This window comes from Sarcophilus harrisii, chromosome 5 (genome assembly GCF_902635505.1).
Source record: "Sarcophilus harrisii chromosome 5, mSarHar1.11, whole genome shotgun sequence".
In the NCBI taxonomy this organism is placed as follows: domain Eukaryota; kingdom Metazoa; phylum Chordata; class Mammalia; order Dasyuromorphia; family Dasyuridae; genus Sarcophilus; species Sarcophilus harrisii.
Genome location: NC_045430.1, coordinates 110,388,121 through 110,405,259, shown reverse-complemented (window position 1 = coordinate 110,405,259; position 17,139 = coordinate 110,388,121). Strand labels below are relative to the sequence as shown.

The 17,139-nt window shown below is 35.1% G+C and overlaps 2 protein-coding genes across 2 annotated transcripts; one reads left to right on the top strand and one right to left on the bottom strand.

Annotated features, from left to right (window-relative positions):
• Positions 1 to 6,390: 6,390 nt before the first annotated feature.
• On the bottom strand, positions 6,391 to 16,046 carry C5H12orf60 (chromosome 5 C12orf60 homolog). The gene is made up of 3 exons (XM_012550694.2): positions 15,914 to 16,046; positions 13,815 to 13,867; positions 6,391 to 7,939 (listed from the first exon to the last, which is right to left on the bottom strand). Exon 3 carries the CDS (start codon positions 7,913 to 7,915, stop codon positions 6,686 to 6,688), a length of 1,230 nt encoding a protein of 409 aa, XP_012406148.1. The 5' UTR covers positions 7,916 to 7,939; positions 13,815 to 13,867; positions 15,914 to 16,046; the 3' UTR covers positions 6,391 to 6,685.
• Positions 10,020 to 12,677, top strand: SMCO3 (single-pass membrane protein with coiled-coil domains 3). Its single transcript, XM_003771186.2, has 2 exons — positions 10,020 to 10,098; positions 11,984 to 12,677. Exon 2 carries the CDS (start codon positions 12,000 to 12,002, stop codon positions 12,675 to 12,677), a length of 678 nt encoding a protein of 225 aa, XP_003771234.1. The 5' UTR covers positions 10,020 to 10,098; positions 11,984 to 11,999.
• Positions 16,047 to 17,139: the final 1,093 nt, after the last annotated feature.

Here is a 17,139-nt window from a genome sequence, read left to right as displayed (position 1 = left end):
GATTTTTTAACAGCAAAAAAGAAAGGAATAAAAAAAGAAATAGGAAGGAGAGAAGGAGAGGAAATAAGAGACAGAAACAAAGAAGGAAGAAAGGGAAAAGGAGAGGAAAAGAAAGGGAAAGAGAAAGAAAAGGAAAGGAAAAAGGAAAACTTCCAAAATTCTGCTGGCTCATAACAACTTCTGTAGGCTGTGCCATTTGAACCAGAAGAATGAAGAATTGATTTGCATGTTTTATACAATTGAAAGATTGTTAAGTACATTTCTGGAAAAAAAAAATTCATGGAATTAGTGCTGTCTTTTACTGACATGCAGGGCTTTTCTTGGTTTAAAATTTCCTGGTTGCTTATTTCTTAATATGAAATTTTCTCTTCCGTTTTAGACACAATAAAAATTATTTAGAGTCCTGTCACAAGAGGATTTCAAAAAAAGGAACAAGTTGTGTAATGTTCGGGCTAGCTTTCTGGAAGTCCTCCCAAAAGGCCTTGGTCTCAGCAAGATAGTCACCATGAGGATGGACAAGAATAGAGAACAAAGTCTTTATTGTCTCGTTCATAGTCTGTGTCTCTCATAGTCTGACCCAGTCTCCTTCAGCAGTCTGACAGTCTGACAGTCTCAACCAGTCTCAGTCTGAGTCTGACTTTGTCCCCAGTTCTCTCAGCCCTTGAATATCCTATTACAATTACATCATTACAGTAGACTGAGTATAAGCCAATCTAGAGTGATTATATAATATCAAACTAGAGTGATTATATCATATCATACTAGATACTTGTGCACTAGAAACACATTATCTCATCTGAATTAACACCTCATTTCAAATATAATTTTCCAGAGTTCTGGCCCTCTACAAAGTTGGGTCTCCTAGTAGGTCTCAAAATGATTGTTTGATGATGCCTAGGGTTATGCTAAAAACAACTGTATTTCACTAATATAATTAGTAGTGACAGAAAAATATAACATCACCCTTTGCTCCAAAGTCTGATGTAAATAGTTTTTTATGCTGGTCACAAAAGAAATGGAGTGTTTCTTTAAATATGTAATTCTTAAAAATCCCAACTTCTTAGAAAACTGTGGTTCATGACCCCATATAGGGTCTAATAACTGAATGTGAGGGTCATGAAATTATGATTTACTATTAGTAAATTTTTGTATATATATATACCTATGTATCAGGGTCATAAAAATTTCACAAAGGGTTGCAAGTGGAAAAAGTTTTAAGATCCCTGCTATAATATCATAGACATATAAAAACATATATAAGCAAGATTAAGAAGTATGACAGCTTCCCTACAAGTTATGTCTTAATGCAGGTATACCAGAAATACAGCCCAAATCTATATCCCAGCTACAAGTCTCCTCAGTATGAAACTAGATTAAAATATAATTGGGAAATACTTAAGAAAATAAGTTAAAATATAATAGAATGCAGATAATGCTAACATGTGGTTTTCTAAGTCAACATATCCACAAGGATCTGCATGTATGATTCAGCAATCCCCATTTCTATTTGAGTTTGACACTACTGTTAATAGAAAGTGCACTGGGATTTGGAGTTGAAAATATTGGATTTGAGTCCCAATAGAAAGCGTCATTCTTTAGCAAATCATTTAATCTTAATGGATCTGTTCCACATATGTCAAATGAGAGAGTTGAAGTAGATGGTCTCTGAGGTCTTATTTTAAACTCTATGCCTAAAATCAGTTATTCTCAGAGGTTGGCCAAGAACCACAGAGTTTCATGAAATAGTCATTTTTAAAATATGAGCTATTTTGTATTTATACTCTTGCTTATAGAATGAAAATATTGATTAAATACTTTTACCTATTGCCTTATTTAACTTTTCCCCTACTTAAGACTTAGTCTAACCATGTTTTTTGTCTTGTGACTTCTTTCTACCTTTCAGTTCTTTTCAAGGACATCACTGGTACCCTGTCATCCCTTCTCTATCTCAAGCCCAGCTACTTTATGCTATCACCTATTATATTTTGCCAAATTTCAACCCTGGGTTACTCCTACTATATTGACTTGGTCACTACAAATTTGTAATGAAATCTCAACTGAAACTTCACCAAAACAAGACAATCCTACTCCTAATTGACTCACTATCCCATTCTCAATAGTGGCTATTCCAAATGTCCCAGTGCAACCCAACCCCTCCATATAACCTTTCTTCTTAGAATCTTTAACACATCAAAGTAATCAAGGTCTTTTGTCAGGAGCTCCTCTCCTGTCTACCCTCCTGTCTCAGCTAAAAAGGTGACTTTTTTTCCTGAGACGGCATCAACCCCATTTCACTCTTGGTCACACATTCACTCCTATCTTCTCTAGAAACAGACATTCCTATTCTTTTATCCTCAATTTCACCCTATCTACTGGCTCCTTCCTGTTGCCTATAAACATTCTTTAAAAACTTTCACTAGCATGCCTAGCATGCGTACCAGTTTATATATTTCTTAGCTAAACTCCTTGAGAAAAGTATCAGTACTAAGCATTACCATGTCCTTTTCCTTTCACTCTTTTCTAAACTTTCTGCAACCTGGTTTCTAACATCATTCAACTGAATCCTCCCTCCAAAATTACCAAAGGTCTTTTAATTGCAAAATCTAATCACTTTTCTGCTGGTTCTCCTCTGTAATTCAGCTTTCTTCCTCATGTCTTTAAAGATTCTTTACCTATGAAAGCCACTCTTAACTACAGGTTATCCCCAAAGGCTTTGTCTGAGATCCTCTGGTCATTTCCTTTAATTTTATATCCTATTTATTCTCAATATACAACCAACACTATAACCCTTGAGCCACAAATCAACTGCATGATGCCAGCATACCCATATATCCAAAGTTTCTTTCACCTCCCTTTAAAGAAGTAAATTCTTATTTTCTCTGACTGACCATGATTGAGTATTCTTTTACACTTGTTAATGGTTGAGTATATTTTGGCATTAATTCATGCGCCTTCCCAAGTCAGTTCCTCTTCATTCCTTACACAATTATATATGGTGTGATGTTTAATGATTTGGGTCAATTTTTCAGGTGTTCATAAGTAGAATATCTATTGGTCTTAGATGTTAATTCCCAGGGACTACTACATGGCACAGTGCCAGTCCTTCAAAGATTTATCTTCCTGAGTTCAAACCTAGACTCAGACATTAGATTCTGTGACCCTGAACAGGTACTTAACCCTTTTTGCTTCAGTTTCCTTCATCTGTACAATGAGTTGGAGAAGGAAATGTGAAACCACTCCAGTATCTTTGCTAAAGAAAATCCCATGTGGGATCATGAAGTCAGATTGAATGTCATGATTGAACAACATTAATTCCCTTATTTATCTTATCGATCCGAATATTTAAAGATCTTTAGTCCAAACTCATTTTATAAAGAGATTAAGGCCCAGAAGTGACTTGCTACAGGTATTACAGCAACAGAAGCAAGAATTACAAGATGCTAGAAATGACATACTTCCCATTATAAGGCTAAAAATACTTATTGAAGGTAGGTCATATGGGAAAGTCAGCAGCTTTGTAGTCCAGAATCACTTCCCAACATGGCAGCTTCATTTAGATTTGTTGGCTTCCACTTCTAGGTTCCACTTCCTTTCAAACTTTGATGTATATTGTAAGCCCCTTTGATAAAGTGTGTGAAACAGTGTAGAACACTGACTTCATTTGATTGTGTCTAGAACATGCAGTAATTCCTAACCCATAAGGTGCTAGGGGACAAACATAAAAGATGACATTGTACAAGATAATTGGGATATGTATAAACAATAATTTTGAAACTGACCACATCTTATGTTTTTGTTCTTATAGTTACTTGATTTTTTTCTATTATTGCCTAAGTCATGATTTTTTTGTCTTTAAATTTAGTGCAGAAATTCAGACAGCATGTAATGATTGAACTTTAGAAGTCCAGCTCTCTTGCTAATCAGTCTTACCTTAAAAAAATCTGTTCTTTGCAGAGTGTGAGTGGACACCAGGGATAATTTGATCTAGTATCTGTACACCATTATGCTAACCTTCAAGGATGTCTGGGTCCACTATATTTAACCTTACAAGTAGACTCAAACAATGAACATTTCTTAAGATACAGAAGGGGAAGGAGAGAGTTGTAGTCAGTCCTTCATTTCTAAATTCTAATCATATTTGTCTGCTGTGCCTGAGATGTAACCAATCATCCTGTCCTCATTCCCATAATGTTGCCAATGCTATAATTGTTCCTTCATCTACCTTGTTATAGGTTTTGAGGAGTTGTCCCTATTTGGGGTCTTTTGTATAAAACAAAGAAGTCACTGACCCATTCTCTTGATTGGTTGCATTTATGTTTTAAAAAAATGTTCTTACTCAAAGAAAACGTGCCTCAGTATACTTTTGAATTTCACTCATGACAATATAGAATACCTAATTACAATTAAGATATTTTAATGTAAATAAAATATAGGTGTAAATTACAAAATAGGATACATATTTACAAGAATTTGGAAATGAGCTGCTACTTCAAGACAGAATGAGGAAAAATGAACAAATGTGTTTATCAATGGAAAGAAAGATTCACAAATATCATATTTGATGAAAGGATCTTCCTTCCCTATTAAAGAGTTTCCTTTTTTCATCTTAGCTGTATTTTACTTATTAAAAAATCTCCTTAATTTCGTATGATAGAAATTGTCAGTTTTATAATTTTGTAATTTCTTTTATCTTCTGATTAATGATCCCTACCATAATTATTTTGCCATCTATTTTCCTCAAACTTGTTGTATGATATAATCTTTTATATTTAAGTCATATAATCATTTGGTATTCTGTTCAAGACAAGATGCTGATCTCACCCCAAACAGCTTTTTAATCTTTTCGCACAGTTCTTCTCAAATAATATCTGTTGGGGTTCATTGTGCACTTAAGTATAAAGAAGTAAAATGATAAACCAACTTAAGACTTTTAAAGTGGGGAAAACCAAATAATCAAAAATTGATAATAATAATTCCTAACTAATGGACAGGAAGTCAGTCATACAAAAAATAAAATTGAAATTTAGCAAACATTAAGTTGGCACAGCTATATTTAGGTGAAAAAAAAGATTTTGATTGGGGGAAAATCATTGCATTAAACATCCCAGATAAAAGTCACATCCAAAAATCTTACAGCAATGTAGTACATATATTTGACTCACAAAACTCATACCACCTTCTCACAATAGCAATTTTACTATTGGGACCCTATCTCAAAAATATAAGATATTTAGCTCATCAACAGGATATGAACCCAGTTCTCTGGCTCCAGTCAGTGTTCTTTCATCATGCTGACTGCAGCAAGAACCAGAATACAGAGCTTTCTAAATGACATCGATAAGTCCCTAAGATAATTCAGTGTAGTAAGTCAAACTGAGTGGAATTTCAATTGACTTTTAAAGCCTTGCTGTCTCAATCCTTGCTTTCTTAGCTTCTCTTTGTATTTATGTAGCATAGGACTGCAAATTTCCTCTTCTTTTTCAGGATAGGAAATTATTGTATGTATAAAATGGTGGTACTATACTAACTTTGATAAGTTCTACGTTATAACAACCTCTGTTTAATATAGTGTAACCATTGAAAGGAATTTATTTCTAAAAAGTAATGCCATACTACCAACTTGATATTTCCTTGGTCTAGGATGAGACTCATTTTATTACATTTTTTATTTATCTTTGACATTGAAAGAAACCTTCACTAACACTACATATACTTCATTGTAATATAGTGATGATCTGGACTCCAAAAGAGTATGCCATCTAGTTGTAAACTCTTGGCAGATTCCAATAAGATTTTTAATATAATCTTAAGAGTTAAAGAACCAGATACGACAGTTCTGAGAGATTCCATATTCAAAAGGTTGACCAAAAGGCAGTAAGTTTTTTGGTAACATAACCAGACATTCAGGATTTCTCAAATGAAGAGAAAATAACCAGTGATAAAAATAATGTATATTACGCACTAACAAAATATAGTGCCTGCTAGTTGGGCCAAGTATTTATCAAGCTACAAAGTTTTGGGATAAGGAATAAAATCACAGACTGATACTCAGAGACCTCAAAAAGCTATAGACCAACTCATACCCATTGGTCCTACAAATTGGTAACTTTTTTGGGGGGAAAAAATTTGAGCAATTAACTTAGGTACTGTTAAGAACTGGTATGTGTAACCCAGTACTAGTAGATTGAGGGGAGGGGATTGTTTTCACTGCTCCAAGCTTAATAATCCCTAAAGATTTCTTGCTAAGTATTGGCCAATATATGATAAAAGCTTATATACTTGCCAGTTTAGATTTATAATGTAAATTACCCGAAAGTTGAATACCAAAAATGTTAGTTTTGCTTTAAAAGAACCACTGGTGCTCAAAAAAATTGTCAAATACAGCAATAATAAGTCTTTTGAAAATTTTTTATATTTTTTTATGCAGATGCCACTCCAAAGGGGATTTATTAGAGTTTTAAACAATCAAGAAGAGAAGTAAATGATTTGCTGTTTGACAGCTGCCTAGCTTCATACTTCAAAATAACTGGGCTTAGATTTCCTGAAATCTAAGCACCTTAGTTGCGAATCTTGCAATTCTAAAGGTATTTCCTAGCTTTTTATGGTGAGAAATCATTGGATGAGAACTGCTCTTCTACTAAGCAAAACATGTCCTCTGCAGTTCTACTACTTACTAATTGTAGAGCTACTTAGTACATTTTAATAAGTCCAGATTGTTTTCTATAGCCCTAGCGACTTGTTGTAGTTTGTCTGCAACAGGTTCCATAGTCTTGAGAATTTCTTGGAGATTATCTGCAGCTGACATTGAGGGATTCATGGAGGTTTGACATTCCACCAGGTTGCTCAACTTCTCTAAGATATCTGTAGGTGTTAAAGCTGGGCAGCAACTTGAAGAAGGTTTAGGACAACAGGGTGGTTCACAGGGATTATGTAAGTCAGTCAGACGTAGGCTCATAATTGAAGATTTCATCAGCTGCGAAAGCGCACATTCCATACATTCAAAGAAGTTGACATTTTTCAGCATAAGAATAAGTGGCAGCTGGGCGCAGTCAGAAATCGCTGTTTCACATAATTTTTTTGTTGCATTTTTCAGGCATGGGTCTATCTTCAGACAGGGACTCAGACAGGGATCTATCTTCAGACAGGGAGGACAGGGGGGACAGAGGGGAGGACAGGGAGGACAGAGAGGAGGACAAGGGGAACAGGGTTTACAGGGGTTACAGGGGTCCAGCTTTATACAAGGGGAACAGGGGTTACAGGGATCCAGCTTCAGACAGGGGGGACAGGGAGGACAGAGAGGAGGACAGGGGGAACAAGGTTTACAGGGGTTACAGGGGTCCAGCTTTATACAGGGGGAACAGGGGTTACAGGGGTCCAGCTTTATACAGGGGGAACAGGGGTTACAGGGGTCCAGCTTCAGACAGGGGGGACAAGGGGGACAAGGAGAACAAGGGGAACAAGGAGAACAGGGGTTACAAGGGTTACAGGGGTCCAGCTTTATACAGGGATCCATCTTCAGACAGGATTCCATCTTCAGACAGGAGTCCACCTTCATACAGGGGTCTATCTTCAGACAGGGGTCTATCTTCAGACAGGGGTCCATCTTCAGACAGGGCTCTATCTTCAGACAGGGCTCCTTCACTGAGGTCATACTTATCTTCGAATACTGAGAGCAGCTTTCAGCTCTGTCAATATCACACTGGACCCTTCTCAAAGAACATACTACTTCTTCAAAATAATCCTTAACTGTTCCACTTTCATTCACAATGATACAAGGTATTTGGCAGCCCAGGTAATTGGTGAGTAATTGAATAAAGTTATTTATGGAACAATTAAGTTTTAGTAAGCAATTGTAGAAACTATTACCAGTCTGAATAAACCTGTCTTTATCCTTTTCTGACATCTGACATGACATGATCTTCCAAAAGAAGTGGCAGCACTGAAAAACAAATTAGGAAACCAAATTGGAGAAAACCAAAGTATGAGGAAAAAAATTCTCTAAGGCACTAAGAAATGCTTATGTCAAACTATACAGCCTTACTGTAATTCCTGATGACATAGTTAAATAGTCTTGGATCTCCTTTAGCTGGAAGATATCTGATAAGAGTTATAAAATCACACTAAACTCTGAACTGACCAGGAAATGTGAGTTCTACTGGCTCTGACACAAAGTATTATGTGACATGGAATAAGTCACATCACATTTAATAATGTGGTTTTAATAATTTAATAGTTATTAAATTTATAGTTTTAGAGCTAGAAGGAGCCTTAAGAGATTATTCCACTTTACAAGTAAAGAAACTTAGGCCCTGAAGTAATAGGTAAATGATTCAAATAGAGATTTGTTCAGAGTTCAAATTCAACATTTCTTCCCCTATACTATTCATAACACTATACTTCTTAATGGGCTTCAGTTTAAAAAATTTAAATTCTATTTTGGAAATAAAAAAACCAAATAGAGGAAATAGTGATATATAAGTAAATGTAAACATTAAATCATTAAATAGTGGAGAACACTATCTTAGGGTCATCTGCTGTTAGGACATACAAAGAAAATATTGATCCTACCCTAAAAGGATTTATAATCTAATAAGTGAAAATAGATCAAACTCAAAAATTTATATATGAAGAAAAAATCATCATAAAACTAACATTTTAAGACATAGATAGTAAATTCAATACTGTTAAGTTGATGATTGTTTTGAATGACCAGAATAACCCTTTTGGAAGACGGGGGAATATTGTTTGGATTAGGGTCTTCATTAAGACCTTTCAACTTTGATCCAAATTTGTTCATGGAAACAATATAAGGTGATGTACATGTGCTGCAGAAGCACACTCAAAAGTAGGATCATAAACTAACTTAAATGAAATCATCTAGCCTACAACTTTCCCAGTAAATGGTCACCCAAGCTTCTTAAAGACCCTTACCCAAATGGAAATGCATTACCACTAGAAGCAGCCCATGGTCAGTGGATATAAAAAAAAAAACTGCCTCAACCAAAGCAAATGTCAACAGAATAAGTAGAGAAGCCCAAGGTTGGGGAATATGGAAAGGGGTTAGAAATAATTCTTAATCGCCTGCCATTGTGGACAAAGGTATATTAGGGACTAACAATATAAGGGGGAAAAATTAGTCTCCTCTCATTTATATTCTCAATCTATGCCTTTGGTTGGCAATAGCTGGATAAAGTAGAATATTGTTTTGGTAAAGCAAAAAAAGTACTGATAAAAGACTATAAGGTTTAAGAAGATAAAGTATTACAGTGACTTTGGCTTTACCTTTGTAGTTTACCTTATTTTTGTCTATATCCACTGTGGTCCAGTATCATACTGGCCTACTTGTTCTTCCCAGAACATTACCTCCCACTTCTCTCTCTGCATACACTGTCCCTCCTGCTTCAATGCTATCTCCCCTCCATCCCCATTTCTCTGCCTTCATACTACCTTGAACTCATTTTGTATATATTCTGTAGTACTTTTATATGTATTGTTCTTTACCACTAGAATGCATGAGAAGGATCATCTTGATTTTGTCTCTATATCCTCCAATTTTTATTTCAGTGTATGGTACATAGTAGGGGCTTAATATCTTTATTAATACTTCCCAATATAATATAATTTCTATAAAATAGGTACAGCAGCATGACACACAAAAGTGAAATATTTGTACTGGAGATCGTTAATTAAGAGTGGCCTTTTCAGACCAGTCCTGATATATGAAAAAATTATACCCCCCTTTCAGCCCAACACAATAAATAAATCATTCCTCAAATCTTTGTGTACCTTGCCAATCTCTGTGTACCTTGCCAGTGAGTTTAATCAGAAGATTTTGGTTTTTGTTGTATAACTACAATACTTTTCAACAAATGAAATTCAGAAAAGCTAACAAAAATGAATTTATTATTTGTCTTGTAATTATTATACCACAATAACTTATTGAGAAAGAAAAATATTACAAGGCAGGCAGTAGGACCCAGCAGATCCCCACAAACAGAATAAACTTGGGTCATCACATTCCAGAAACAACCAGATGAATAAACAGGCCCCATAATTCTCAATATTCACTGGGACTACAGAATTCAGAAGTTCAGACAGGTAGGCAATACTAATGCTGCTGAAATCTCACTATAACATTATAAGGTGGAATTTGGCAAGGAACAGCAATTTTATTTACTAAAGGATGAGCCTTGTGGCACTTTCCAGGGAAGTCTCTGGGGATAGGAAGAGTGTAAAATTTAGTACTGCTAAGAGTAGCAGAATAAAAGCAAATGTGCAACTGAGAAAGTATAAGGGATTAAGTAACTATTGTGTGAACATGCATATTTACCCTGGATGATTTGTTTCTATTTGATTTTACTAATTTTACTAATCTGCAGGACCAAGAAATATTCCTTTGTGCAATTATTAACCTTAGGTTCTTTAATTCACTTGTATGTTGTGTTTAATAAGTGTCCTAAAAACACACTGTGTCTCTAAATTGATTATAAAAAATTTGCGCCTTAAGATAGGTAAAAAGGCTTTCACTTATCTTATACAACCCCCTGTATAATAATAGTTCATGTTTTTTATGTACTTTTATGTTTATGGTACTTTTATGGTTTATGAAGAATACTTTCTTCACAACCACATTAGGGGAATAGTGTAAAAATTACTACCCCAATTTCATAAATATTTACAATAGACATTTTGTAAATGATGATGAAGACTAAAGATACAAATTTTGTTATCTTCAAAGCAACATAGATTCTAAAAATCAGTCATGAGAACATTAATTGGTCAATGTTGAAGGGCATTTGCCTAAAGCTCCAAATTGATGTGGATAATAAAATGTAATGATCTCAATTCTCTCTGGCTTCAGATTAGTATGAATACATATGACTAGGTACCCTTTACAGACTTGTCCAAGAATGGGGAAATATAGAATTCTTCCTGTAATTTGTGAGCATTGTGCAACTTACTCTACAATGCAGACATGATCGAATATTTCTCCTTGTACAATATTGCCAAAGCCAAATAAGTAAGAGTATAGTATTCATAATGAGCCAGTGTGCAAACCATTGAGATTCTGCCATCTTTCCTTACACTAGCCACTAGCACTAAGAGTTACCTTTTTATAGTGACTGTGCCTTATTCATGTTATTTCATCAGCATTTAACACAATAGTGCCTTTTACATAACACAAAGCATTGTGCTCTAAGTAGTGGGGAAGAAACAGATTAGAAAAAAGTTTCTATTGTTACAGAAGGTAGAGACAGTCCTAGAGACAGGTGGCACACTGAATAGAGTTCTGGACCTACATCCAGGAAGACCTATGTTCAAAATCTTGCCTCACAATACTTACTGGCTGTGTAACCTAGGGTAAGTCACAATGACAGTCTGCCTCAGTTTCCTCAACTATAGAGTGGGTATAATAATACCTAATGTTGTTGTGAAAACCAGAGGCTCCACACTACTCCCTCACCATGACATCATACTGGGTGTCCCCCATTATTGGAATGCTCTCTACTCATCTCCACCTCTTAAGTTTCTTTAGTTTATTTCAAAACTCAGTTCCTCTCCCACCTTTTGTGGATTGAATAACTCCTTCCACTGATGCTAATTGCCTTCCTCGTTCACATTATCTCCCATTATCTATTCCTTTTTATGTCTCTTTGAAATATTCATACATATAAGATGTTGATATATGTAAATAAAAGACACACATCTCTCTCTCCCCTTAGAATGTATACTTTTGTGGTCTGGTGAGTTAGTTACTGCCCTCAGCAAGGATTAGGCATGAATTTTAGATATGATTAGTTATGTCATACATCTCACTTTTCCACATTTGTCCCTATGCCTTGTAATTACTGGGGAAGTCTTTCAAACAATAGAATGTTGTTTTGCTATCCATGAAATACAACATACAATATTTATTCTTCTCAGTCCACTGAAGTACCAATACTTTAAACTTGTTAGAAAACATTAAACTTTTCTTTTCCAGAGATCCATTTTGGAAGATGGCACAGAGTGATTTTTTCTACCCAGAGAATTCAAAGAGAAGACAAGAACTGAACAACCTACACCAGCAATTGCTTAATTGCTTATCAGACAGCTTTGATGCCACCAATGAATTGAGTGAAGTTCTGAATATGCATTTGGCCTGCAAACTGGAATCCATAGAAATGAACAAAAATGGCAACATTAAGGAAAACTGTGACATCATCATAAAAGCCATGAAGAAGATCCAAAAGGAAGTACAAAGGGTTGATGATGTGCTAAAAGAAAAATTGGAGCCAACATTGTACAGAAAACTTCAGGACATCAGAGAAAGAGAAACTGAAAAAATTGCAATTGTGCAGAAGGTTATTTCAGTCATCCTGGGAGAAGCCACTTCCACTGCCAGTACAATAGCTGTGAAACTCATCTGCTCAAATATTACAACTGTCATCATTAACAAATTGGTCACTCTGTTAGCCCAAATTGGTGCATCTCTGCTTGGTGGTATTGGGGTTGCTGTTCTCAGACTTGGATTAGATATGATTCTACATGCTATACTAGGAGCAGTAGAGAGAAACCAGCTTCAAGCAGCAATTAAAAGTTATGAGCAACATCTGGTGGAGTTTAAATCTGCCTCAGAAAAATACCATCATGCTATAAAAGAAGTCACCAAGACTCTGAAATGCAGGTTGAAATAAGCAATCTGTATTTTACATGGAATTGCAATTTCTATTTTTTCTATTTAAGTTTAGATTTTTAGATTAGATTGGATTTCCCACAGTTTCAAATTTAAGCAGTGTCAGAATTATAGAAGGATGACTATTAACTAGGAAAAAGAGGTACAATTCTAAGGTGCTGAGAAAAAGCATCCAGCTTAGAAACATGATTCTAAAACTATATTCACTAGGTCAATACTCTGAGCTTGAGCTCAGGCTAAACTTAATGAAGAAAATCTCAAATCTGAGTGTTCTACACACTGATTTGGCTAACTGCCATGGAGAAATATGCCAGTAGCTTCAGGGATCATTTAGATCTCTAATACTATATATTTCACTAAGTCCTGAGCCTTGGTTTATATAATATAAACCATCAATTTAAGTATTGTACTCTGAAAATTGGAAGTGATTTGAAAAGGTTTGAATGCTAGCTAGGAATGGAAGTGATATTAAGTGGCAACCTTCAGCAATTTCTACTAATTGTAGAATTCTACAGTCTGGGTAGAATAATGAACTTTTAGAGATATCAAGTTCTATTTATCTCAAGTTTCCTAGAGCAAAAAGAATTATATACACAGGTAATAAATACTTTGAGGTGCATTTTATATACATAGTCATAATCTTGATGACATAATTAGCTATTCCTTGTTTGAAAAGGAGATCATTTAAATGAAAATGAAACTAGGTGTATTACTATATATATATACATGGAGAATAATGTTTTTAAAATATCTTTATATTTGTCATACCTGGGGAAAAAAGAAAGCCATTAACACCTAGTTTTCTGAGAATAGGACAATATAGATGTGATGGAGGTTTATGGTTGAAAATCCAATTCTGCATATCTAACTCATTTCCCACTGGTTAAGTATCTTAATAAAGCTGTCTTCATTTCAATTCTTATTCTTAAAAAGTAGCTTTACAGTTGACATGAGAACACAATTTGAATGCTTAATTCACACGAACAAAACATCACAATAAAATGTCCTCAATTAAAAAGCTAAAGAACAAAAAAAGGACTTCAACTTCAAAATGTATTTTTCTCTTTCCTATAATATGCTTATGCTGTTGACTAAATACAATTTCTGTCTCTAAAAATAAAAAAAAAAAACTACTTACCTGGTTTTAGAGGCTTGGTTATTATTATTCTTCTAAGTTACTCAAAATTCAGGCTAAAACCAAATTAAAAAGAAAAATTTAGTTATTAAATAATCTATACATCTAAAAAAATTAGTCCATCAAGAATAATTTCTCACCAGTACTTAGAAATGTTTTTATATAATTGAGAAGATGGCTTGGTTCATTTCATAACTGAACTACTTACCTAGTATTCAGGAAGTGTCCAGAATTTACATTTTATGATTATATATTCTAAGTATCTTTACCTCTATATTCATTGGTTATTTGGGAAAGGAAAGAAAAATTTTATAGAGTTAAAAAAAAGTCAGGGTACTTCTAATGGTAGAGACTATATATAAGAAAAATGAATATACCTAAGTTGCTGGGATGAAACAATGACCTCATAGAGGCCCTGAAATACCCCCACTAAGCAACAGGCTAAGAAAGTCACCATTTTACATTTCGTTGTATTTTATGTTTTCCAAGTATTTCAGCATTTCTTATTCAATTTTTAAAATTCTTTGCCAACAAAACCTAGTTGGGAAAGTGACCCTTGCTCTACATATTTGCCTCCCAAATCTACATATTCAATTCTTGTCTCTTCACTGACATTTCAGTCCTGGCATCTCAAAACTACCAGCAAGACCTCACTTAGAATATCCCATCCGCATTTTCAACCCCAATGCATTCAAAACTGAATTTATCTTTCTCCCTACAATTCCCCTCCCCTTCTACACCCGGTTCTAATTTCTCTATTTCTCTCAGGGGCACCATAATTCTTCCATTCATTCAGGTTCAAAGCTTCGTAATCTTTGACTATTTCACCATTACTTCACATATGCAGTTAGCTGTTAAGTCTTGTCAGTAATACATTCTCAAGTTCTCTGGTCTTTCTATTCACACTACAATAAGCAATGATCCAAGACCTCAACAACTCTCACTTGGACCGTTAAAAGCAATTGCTTCCTAATTGCTTTCTCCCTATATCTTATCTAGGCTCTGCCCTCTATAAAGATGCCAAATTGATCTTCCTAAAGTATATAGCTAGTCAATTTCCTGCTCAGGGAGTCAACTAAATAGGAGCAGTATAGATAGTGAAAAATCAGGAAGAGTTGAATTCAATGGCTGCTTCAGAGCTGTTCTAGTAGTGTGACTATGGACACACTTCTGTTTCCTCATCTCTAAATAATAGCACCTAGTTTTCAAAGGGTTGTACCTATACATTATATATATATATATATATCACATATATTGTGTATATGTATATATGTGTGTGTGTATATATATATATATCACATATATTGTGTATATGTATATATGTGTGTATATATCACATATATTGTGTATATGTATATATGTGTGTATATATCACATATATTGTGTATATGTATATATGTGTGTATATATCACATATATTGTGTATATGTATATATGTGTGTGTATATATATATATCACATATATTGTGTATATGTATATATGTGTGTATATATCACATATATTGTGTATATGTATATATGTGTGTGTATATATATATATCACATATATTGTGTATATGTATATATGTGTGTGTGTATATATATATCACATATATTGTGTATATGTATATATGTGTGTATATATATATCACATATATTGTGTATATGTATATATGTGTGTATATATCACATATATTGTGTATATGTATATATGTGTGTGTATATATATATCACATATATTGTGTATATGTATATATGTGTGTATATATATATATCACATATATTGTGTATATGTATATATGTGTGTATATATATATATCACATATATTGTGTATATATTGTGTATATGTATATATGTGTGTGTATATATATATATCACATATATTGTGTATATATATGTGTGTGTATATGTATATATACACACACACACACACATATATATATATATATATATATATATATATATATATACACCAATGTATAAAATCCTTAAGCACTATGTAAATGCTAGCTCACATTGCTGTTAAGAATTGGTAGTTCTGACCAAAATCCAAACCCCGGGTTTCCAAAGGCCTTTAAGTACAAATTACATCTTCCCTTACTTATCTTTTGGGCAAACTTACTTGTAATTTCCTGTAAACACTCAACTTCCGGTCATTTTGCATTTTTATCAGTTGTGCCCCCATGCCTGTAGTTTGAGTTTTCTCCATGTCGGCCTCTTAAACCTTCAGACTGAAGTGTTTCTTCCCTTTTTATAGACTGCAAGTCTAGCCTCTGCCCCACCCCCCCTTTGTGTTACCCTCTCCCATTGTACGTAGGCATATTTTGTATTTACCGCTCTGTGAACATTATGCCGTCACTACAGTGCATCATTTCCGGTGCTTAAGCACAGGGACTGGTTTTTTGTTGGGGGGTTGTTTTTTTATTGTTGTTTTTGGTTTTGCATTCGATAACCAAGCAATTCTAACGTAAAAACAGACTTGACAGCCTTTGCAAACTGAGGCAAGGTGTTCCTGTGACTGGGCAGAACCACAAATGCCCGTTAGAACTGCGACGGAATTACCGGCCTGTAACAGCCTTTGTCAGGCACGTACTCCGGCTGTGGGTGACCTGGATTTCCAACCTAGCTGACTTCAGCAGCTCGTCAGAGGGCTGGCTCGGTCAGATATTCTATAATAAACCTTTCCCAGGTCCCCTGAATCTCAATGGCTCTCCTGCGTTGATCGTCTCCAGTTTCTCCCGTGTATGACTTATTTATTCGGATGTCATTCCCCCCATAAGACAGCGAGCTTTTTGAGAGGAGGGACTTTTTTTGGTAGCGCAAGTATATATCTCTCCGGGCCTCTTTCTTCATTTGTAAAATCTAAATATTAGGATTTAGAAGGGCTCCTTCAACTTGATTCTATTAAGTTGGCCTAGCCAGGTAAGCAATTCTAGTTAGTCCGGGTGAGAGGCAATATGTCGACTCATACAGTGACCAGTGTTATTCCTCTGGATGTCTCCAGAGACTAAAGAAAAACGATGGCAACTTAGCGCCTCATTGACTCAGTGAGCGTGAGCATAAGGGTGAATGTGCACGAAACGGTGAAAGAAGGCGCTAAAACACAGATTGCTGACTTAAGGGTCCACAGAGAACCTAGTCATTCTACAATGCGCGCCGGCCGCAGAAGACGAGGGTGGGACAAAGAGGAACAGCTCTCCAGCCAATCAGATTCCTGATTCACTTTTCTGAGCTCTTCCGTCCCCGCCCTCAACTAGAGCATTCGAAGGCTATGTTTGGGTCTCGAGAGCTGGATGGGAAGAGGGGTGGGTCTAAAAGAGTAACGTAGCGACGCCGGAAACCCAGGCC

Coding starts and splice junctions, on each gene's coding strand:
- C5H12orf60 (XM_012550694.2), bottom strand. CDS start 7,915: ATGTCATGTCAGATGTCAGAAAAGGATAAAGACAGGTTTATTCAGACT.
- SMCO3 (XM_003771186.2), top strand. CDS start 12,000: ATGGCACAGAGTGATTTTTTCTACCCAGAGAATTCAAAGAGAAGACAA.